This window comes from Triticum dicoccoides, chromosome 5A (assembly GCF_002162155.2).
Source record: "Triticum dicoccoides isolate Atlit2015 ecotype Zavitan chromosome 5A, WEW_v2.0, whole genome shotgun sequence".
Taxonomy (NCBI): Eukaryota; Viridiplantae; Streptophyta; class Magnoliopsida; order Poales; family Poaceae; genus Triticum; species Triticum dicoccoides.
Window position 1 is genome coordinate 663,229,123 of NC_041388.1, and position 8,667 is coordinate 663,237,789.

An 8,667-nucleotide genomic window follows, 5' to 3' on the forward strand; every position below is an offset into this window, starting at 1 on the left:
TGGTCTTTTTTTAAAAAAAAAAAACCCTACTCAATCCTGGCCAGATTTCAGGTTTACACGGGCATGCAGCCTGGCACGGGGCGGAATCACGGACTCCCCGACTCCGCCGCTCATGGGGTCCTCCAGTCGTCCGTTTGCTGCGCCCCCGTCCCCCGCGGCTCGCGCCGCCTCGCGGCCTCGCAGCCGCCGCCGCAGTGGCAGCACAACCACATCACCAAACAGGGACCTCAATTATGCAATTCCCTAATTCCAATTGATATCAAGATAAGCTGTATGTTTATTTAGGGTTCTTTTCTTTTCCAAATTTCTGTTTGTTTGCATTTTCTAACTTAGAAATCATGTTAATCTCATCAAGCTATGTATATTTACTTACTTGGGTGATTATGTCAGTTCAAATAGTTTTATCTGTGAACATAAATTTAGTCTGTTACTTTCTACATACGCTCAATGGCCAATTCAGATTGAAAAGCTCCAATTTGATTGAGATCATCTTTTACTACTTCCCAATTTCTAGCACACTCCATATTCATTTATGATGTATGTCGACTTGACATTTCATTTAACATTTTCATTTTTAGCACTTAAAGTTGCAGCTAAGCTAATGGAGAGTTTTTTTTTAAAATGCTCTACATAGCAAAATCAATTTTATTAACCATAGCCTTATCTGCTTTGTAGAAAAACAATTATTGAACAAAAAACAGTATGAAGTGACATTCAAACGTTTTCATGCATGAAAGATCTTCGTGGGATGAAACGAATGCTAACACTACTTTTTTAATGTTGGTATTCTTCAAAGTTGCTATTCTCTCATTATTTGATATTGCTTTTTCTCTTGTGGGTCATAGGTTAGATTGTAACAATGTGTCAATGCTCTTTTGCAACTTCAGAACAAGTTATTGTCATATTGATTCAAGTCAATTTATTGCAAATGGTTAGCTTTCTTTCACTTTTCATTGAATTTGGTTACCACATGAAGAATAAATGAACATGTCTATGTTTAAATTTTGGACGCCGATAAGTGCTACATGTGTGGGCGTTAGGAAGTCCGCCCACACATTTTGTGTGGTGTATAAGAGGAACAATCCACACACCTACGTGTGGGCAAAACAATTAGCGTCCAGACGCCTCTTTTTTTCCCTCCCGATCCCTCTCACACGCGTGTGTGTGGGCGAAGTTGATAACGCCCATACGCCCGTATGTCAGGCCTCGTACCTCCTGGTCCCGCACACCACGCGTGACGGTCACTGCGCGCCCGCAGTTGCCATGGTCCAGACCCTCGTCCATGTTCGTTTAATTGCAGTTGCCATGTCGCTGAACTACGGTTGCCATGTCGGACAACTACAATTGCCATGGTTGCTCAACTGCAGTTGTCATGTATGGTCTGATCTAATGTAGTTGCCATGATTTCATAACTTTAGGAGTTGCCACATACTAACACTAGGCAGTTGAGAGAGTTGCCATGTGCTCACAAGCATGCTAGAGCAGTTGCCAAGTAAAAAGGAAGAGTTGCCATCTGCTTACGTGCACGTTAGGGCAGTTGCCATGTACATGCATGTTAGGGCAGTTGCCATGTACCATGCAAAAACATATGGCAACTCGGTAAAAGAGAGTTACCATCTGCTTACGTGCACACTAGGCAGTTGCCGTGTACCCTGCAAAACACATGGCAAACTCGGGTAAAAAGGGATAGTTGCCACCTGCTTATAAAAGCACACTAGGGGCAGTTGCCATGTGCAGTGCAAAAACACATGGCAACTAGCAGCTTGGGTGTGGGAGAAGAGAAGGGCGTGTGGGCAAGATGCCAAATGCCCACAAACTAGCCCTTGTGTGTGCGTGCAAAGTGGCGTGTGGGCGAACTGCTGAACGCCCACACACCAGCCCCTCCTGTGTGGTGAAACGGCCGTGTGGGCGACCGGCTGAACGCCCACACACCAGGCCAATCCTACGTGGCACTAGAAATATGCTAATATTCATGCGCTCATGAACAGACGCGGATCCACGCGTGTGGGCAAGATGCAAACACCCACACGTGTGGACGTTAACATTTCCGTAAATTTTACATGGTTACTTGCTTTGTTGGTTCATAAATATGGCCATATATATTTGCCCCCTCTCAAAAATAATTCTGGGTCCACCCCTGCACAGCGCATGTCTTCCCTGCAACGCCGGTAATCGCTGCATCCCACCACCGGTTGAGCCGACGAGTGTTGCAACGCAGCGCGGCGACAACAGCCATCTTTGCTTCACTCACGGCCATGGCTTTGCAAAACATTGAACGGAGAGTACGGACTTGGGGGCTACAACTTGAGAGCATATCCATGGCGGAGAGGAGCAAATAGAGAAGAAGGTGATAGAGACGAAGGGGATCGCGTACAGGGAAAGAGGAAAAAGAATGGGTGGCTTGTGTGCCTCTCGGCAGAAGATAAGGAAGCGGTAGGCGGTGGGTGGGCCTCCACGGGACACGTGGTGCACGCAGGAGGCGGTTTGCGCGAGACGAAATCATCCAGCTTAAAAATAACGTTTTCCATTCTGTAATTATCCTTCCAATGAGTGAAGAACGGAGCAGCGAAGGCACGTTAGTCTATAGTTTATTTTATACCAAATTTTATCTAAAAGCGTGTTTGATTAAACAATGGAAAAGTAAAGAATTTTTTGCAAGATGTTTGAGTGGACCTTTTTTCCTAAATGTAGTGCAATGAATATCTCAGGGAAAATTCTTGGTAGGATTAATCAATCTTACAAATTAAACAATCAACATAGGAAAATTCCAATGGATTATTAGATCCTCCAAAATACGCATGAAAATTCAAACTGGCTGCGTACACTTGCCAAAAAATCAGAGTAGTTATATGGCGAACGATGGGCGCTGGCGGACCGGCCAAAATTTCGGCCGGTCACCGCGCGTCCGTTGAATTCGTCCAATAATACCCATCAGATCTCTACCCCCACATCATCTTCTATGAAAAAAACGATTCGTCCTCACACCTCCTTCCACACCTCACATCCCCGTTGACCAGTAGCTCGTGGCCATGGCCGAGCTGCGCTCGCCGTGGCCACGCTTGCCGGCCATCGGTGATGCCAGCGCTTGCCTCCCACGGCCGCCCCCACGCTCTCCAGCCTCTCGCGCTCGTCCAAAAAGAGGGCAGCCATCACCAGCCCTGCATGCTGTGTTCTATGTAGCACAGACCATCGAGCCATCGCTGTCCCCAGCATTGTGTGGCCGTCGTAGTGTCCCTGGGCATGGGGCCATGGACATGGCAATCTCGGTGCAAAACTCATGCTTGTTCCAGCAAGAACATATGTCCGTGGTAGCAAAATTTATTATGGATGCAACTCCGCCTCGCCCTTGTTGCCGACACTTGACTGGTTTCAGCAAAAAGACATGCCGATGGTAGCAATTTTTATTATGGATACAGCTCCGCCTCGCTGTCGTCACCGACGCTCGACTGGTTTGAGCAAAAAGACATGCCGGTCGTAGCAATTTTTGTTTGTGGATGCAGCTCCGTCTCGCCGTCTGTCGCCGATGCTCGATTGGTTCCAGCAAAAAGATATGCCGGATGTAGCATTTTTGTACGCCGATTGTAACATTTTTTGCTGTGGTTTGCAGCTCCGTCGCGTCGACTCTCGCAGCCGACGCTGAGCTGGTTCCAGCAAAAAGATACGCCAGACGAAGCATTTTGGCGCGCCGGTCGTAGCATCTTTGCCCCGTGGATGCAACTTTGCTGTGTGCTGCCGCTGGTTGTAGCAGACTTCCCCGTGGTAGCAAAAATCCTCTTGGATGCATTCAGCCAGCCACCCCATGGTTGTAGCTTCGTGTGCGAGCTCACACCATGGCCGGCCTCATCACAGCCAGGGGCGGAGCCAGGGGGGACGAGCAGGGGCCTACCCCCCCAACGATCGACAATTTTAGTAGGACCCACGAGTAATTACCAATGAGATTAGATCAATATACGTACTCGGCCCCCCTATACTCAAATCCTGCCTCCGTCACTGATCACAGCTTTGCGGTACTTGCAGTCCCAGCAAGTGCAGGAGCCGCACGCAGCACATGATGGCCGCCCCATCGCAAAGACAATAACAGCCGAGCGCATGAGGGTATGGTCGCGCTGGGCACCAACAGCTGCGCGCGACGACGTATGTGTGGAGGCGCTCTAGCGGGGACGAACGAATGGTCGAGAACGTTTGGGGAAGAGGAAGGGGATAAGGGGAAAAGGAAAGAGGGCGGTGCGTGGGATCAATAGGACGTGTGGACAGGACGCGACCGGCGCAGTTTCGGCCGGTCATCCAGATACAAACATTACCTTAGTTTTATATACTCTCTCCATTCATAAATATTTGTCTTTTTAGAGATTCAAATAAACTACCATATACGAATGTATATAGACATATTTTAGAGTGTAGATTCACTTATTTTGCTCTATATGTAGTCACTTGTTGAAATCTCTAGAAAGACAAATATTTAGAAACAGAGGGAGTACTTATTAGAATTAACGGAACAGTGTTCGAACATTGATACTCACGTACGTCCAGTACCCGGCTACAAAGCTATATATATACACAAAACCTAGCGTCGCGCTCGGATGATCCATCCGCAGAGTTGGAGCGGTTGGCTTCACTCCGAGTCACCGGCCGGCCGCCGGTAGAAGTCCTCGAAGTCCTGGACCGCCTGCCACTGCGCCGGAGCCAGCGACACCCTGGGCCGGCACCACCGCACGTGATCGTACGCCTCCTTCGCCGTCATCCCCTTGTACCGCACCAGGTAGCACATAACCACCGTGGCGCTGCGCGCGCGCCCGGCCTTGCAGTGCACGTACGTCTTTCTCCCTCGCTCCCCGCTGCTGTGGATGAACGCCGCGGCACGGCAGAGGTCGTCCTTGGACGGCGCGTAGAGGTAGTCAGTGGTTGGCAGCACCAGGTTCTCCATCTTGTGTTTAATGTACAGCGACTTGGGCACCAGCCGCTCGTAGGGCTCGGTGAGGGTCACCACGTCGCGGACGCCCAGGTCGTGCAGGCGCGGCACGTCGCTCGGGAACGGGACGGCGCCGAGGTAGATGTGGGTGCCTTCGATGAGGTTCCACCAGTGGAATTCGGACGAGAGGCGGTACCGGGCCAGGCTGTAGGCGAGCGTCGGGTAGAAGAGCGCCCGCGCGCCCATGCCCACCGCCGCGTGCTTCGCCGCGTCTAGAGTCGTCGCCGACGATGACGACGGCTCCTCCGAGGCTTTACCCCGAGCCGGCCGGCCGGCCACCAGCTTGTAGGCCATCTTCGGGTAGAAGAGCACCCGCGCGCCCACTCCCACCGCCGCCCGCTTCGCCGCGTCCAGAGCCGTCGCCGATGATGACTCTGCCGAGGCTTCCTCGTCCGCGAACATGGTGCTGCCGTCCTCGTCCTCGTCGACGTCGTGCCCGTGAAAGAACTGCAGCTCCACGCCGTCGGTGCCGAACGTGTGCTCGTCGGAGCGCATCTCTGGTCGTGAGGAAGTGTGTTCGTCGAAGTCGATGTCTCGATGCAATCCGCTGCGGTCGATCGGAACCCTCGGAAAATCTGCTCGACGGGATCTAATTGTTAGACAATATAAGGCAAGCACTAGCCTGTATCCCGTTTAATCTCCGAGACCTGCTCCTGTACTTCATCTCCTCTGTCGTATCCGTAATGGACTTGTATCAAGAGATCTGTCCCAACGTGTAAACCATGGCAAGTTTCTTTTTTTGATACAGTTCGCCACACACATACACTCATTCATACGACACACACGCACATCCTATCCCTATGAACATCTTCAAAAAATTGAGCTGTCACAATATTTTAACATTGACAAAGTCACCACATGTCCTTCACAGGGGATGGAATTTTCCATAAACTTAACCTGGATCAGCATGATCCGGTTTACAAAGCTTTACAACCCAATCTGGCCAGCTCAACAAGACTGTAGTCTTAACATAACGTGGCCAATCCTAGCTAGTTCGTGACTAACACAATTTTTCGTACGCCTGATCGCGTTCACTACCTACGTCCACTCCCCCCAAACCAGGGCCTTGATCTCATGCACAAGGCTAGCATCACGGGATCTATTTGTGTTTCTTGATTAATCAATATCACAACCTTCAAACAGTTCATTTTTATAATGAACGGTAATAAGCTTTATTCCAACTCGTCCACAAGAAAAGCTCTCTTCTCCTTCTGTCGACGCCGTTGCCGATCCGTCCCATCTCCGATGGCCTCTAGGCCATGGAGGTGCGGAGGATCTCGGCCGCCGCCCGTGGGAGGGACCTCGTTCTCGTTCTTGTTAGAGTCAGCGTTTTGATTGGGGCTGTGTGACGGCGACAATGTCCCTTAGTAGGAATAATGTCTCACACATTCTATCCCCGTCCTGATGGTGTGTCTAGCATCATCGGAGGATGTGTGTAGGTTTGTCTTCATCGGATCTTGCGGGGTTTGGTCGGTGCTAGTCTTCGGTGGATCTATTTGGATCTGATCTTTGTTCGTCTTTGTTTAGGTGTTTACATGTTTGATCCTTTTGATCTACGACTTTCTTCACCGGCGATGGTTGCTAGTCTGGTGCGCTGGTCCTATGAGGCCTTAGTATGACGGCTTCCCGACTGTCTACTACAACAATGTTTGTCCGGCTCCGGTAAGGGAGGGGCGATGACGGCGGCACGCCTTCGGCTCGCTCCAGTGTTTGTAGTCGTCGCTAGGTGGTCCTCAACATGGTTGTAGTTTTTATTATCTCTGTTGTTCTTTATACTGCATGATTGAAGATAAATAGATTGGAAGTTTCTCGAAAAAAGCTCTATTCCAGAAATCTGCATGCTTCCGTGGGCGTGTGATCTCGTTGTGTATGTATTGGGATCGCCATAGCATCATCGACACCACCATACGACATGTCTGACAAACGGATGTAGGATGACAATTGGCCACTCCGGCCCAGTGCAATAGATTGGATCGATGTATGGAATCGGCCAGTCCTTTGCCATAGCCCGCTAGAGGTCCACAACTCTTGGGCACCTAAACATTGCATCGAAAGCTGGAAGCCATCCTTGCGTTTCATACCACATAGAGGGCACATGTTGCAAGTTTCGAGAAAATTTGTTCGTCCACTTAGCCAAGAAAATGTCCTATTCTCAATGTTTTTTCGAGACCATGTTTACATTTATTGATATCTCAATATCCGGAAAACATGATCACAAACAACACTTGAGCTAGTCTTAGAGGCAAGACTGGAATCTAATTTTACCGTTTATCATTTCACACGTGCATATGAGTTTTCCACTGAATCGCATATTCCAGGATCATAGCAGTTATAACATATAATAATAACTCTTAATTATAAATGTGGAAATATTACAATACAATATTATTGCCTCTAGGGCATATTTTCAACACTAGTCATGTTCTCCGAAGATATTGTTCTTGCATACGAGTGTCTGTGTATAGAACTTTTGAACCCGTAACCTGGTGCTGGTGGGGGTGCTTATATAGAGTTCGCTACCCTTTGGCATGCATCTATGTTACAAGTTATAATGAAAGATGGGGATATTACACGCCCACTACTGGTGGTAACATGCTATCAGAAACGCTAAGCTTTAAGAATAGAAAGGTCTCCATTAATGCTTCTAGCCGTCGGGGTGCTTCATCCAACTGTATGACCGGGTGAGGATATGTCCTTCTCGATTCGAGTCGTGCGGTGGAAATATCTGAAGGAAATATGCCCTAGAGGCAATAATAAAGTTGTTATTTATATTTCCTTATATCATGATAAATGTTTATTATTCATGCTAGAATTGTATTAACCGGAAACTTAGTACTTGTGTGAATACATAGACAAACAAATTGTCCCTAGTATGCCTCTACTTGATTAGCTCGTTAATCAAAGATGGTTAAGTTTCCAAACCATAGACATGTGTTGTCATTTGATGAACGTGATCACATCATTACAGAATGATGTGATGGACAAGACCCATCTGTTAGCTTAGCATAATGATCGTTTAGTTTTATTGCTATTGCTTTCTTCATGACTTATACATATTCCTCTGACTATGAGATTATGCAACTCCCGAATACCGGAGGAACACTTTGTGTGCTATCAAACTTCACAACGTAACTGGGTGATTATAAAGATGCTCTACATGTGTCTCCGATGGTGTTTGTTGAGTTGGCATAGATCGAGATTAGGATTTGTCACTCCGAGTATCGGAGAGGTATCTCTGGGCCCTCTCGGTAATGCACATCACTATAAGCTTTGCAAGCAAGGATGATGCATTACGGAACGAGTAAAGAGACTTGCCGGTAACGAGATTGAACTAAGTATAATGATACCGACGATCCAATCTCGGGAAAGTAACATAGCGATGACAAAGGGAATAACGTATATTGTTATGCGGTTTCACCGATAAAGATCTACGAAGAATATGTAGGAGCCAATATGAGCATCCAGGTTCCGCTATTGGTTATTGACCGGAGATGTGTCTCGGTCATGTCTACATAGTTCTCGAACTCGTAGGGTCCCCATGCTTAACGCTCGATGACGATTTGTATTATGAGTTAAGTGATTTGATGACCGAAGATTGTTCGGAGTCCCGGATGAGATCACGGACATGACGAGAAGTCTTGAAATGGTCGAGAGGTAAAGATTGATATATTGGAAGGTTGTATTCGGACACGGGAATG

At 48.1% G+C, this 8,667-nt stretch overlaps 1 protein-coding gene across 1 annotated transcript; it reads right to left on the bottom strand.

Moving 5' to 3' along the window:
• Window positions 1-4,612: 4,612 nt before the first annotated feature.
• LOC119300375 (phosphatidylglycerophosphate phosphatase PTPMT1-like) lies at window positions 4,613-5,464 on the bottom strand. The gene has a single exon (XM_037577357.1). The coding sequence runs from the start codon at window positions 5,462-5,464 to the stop codon at window positions 4,613-4,615; it is 852 nt and encodes a 283-aa protein (XP_037433254.1).
• Window positions 5,465-8,667: the final 3,203 nt, after the last annotated feature.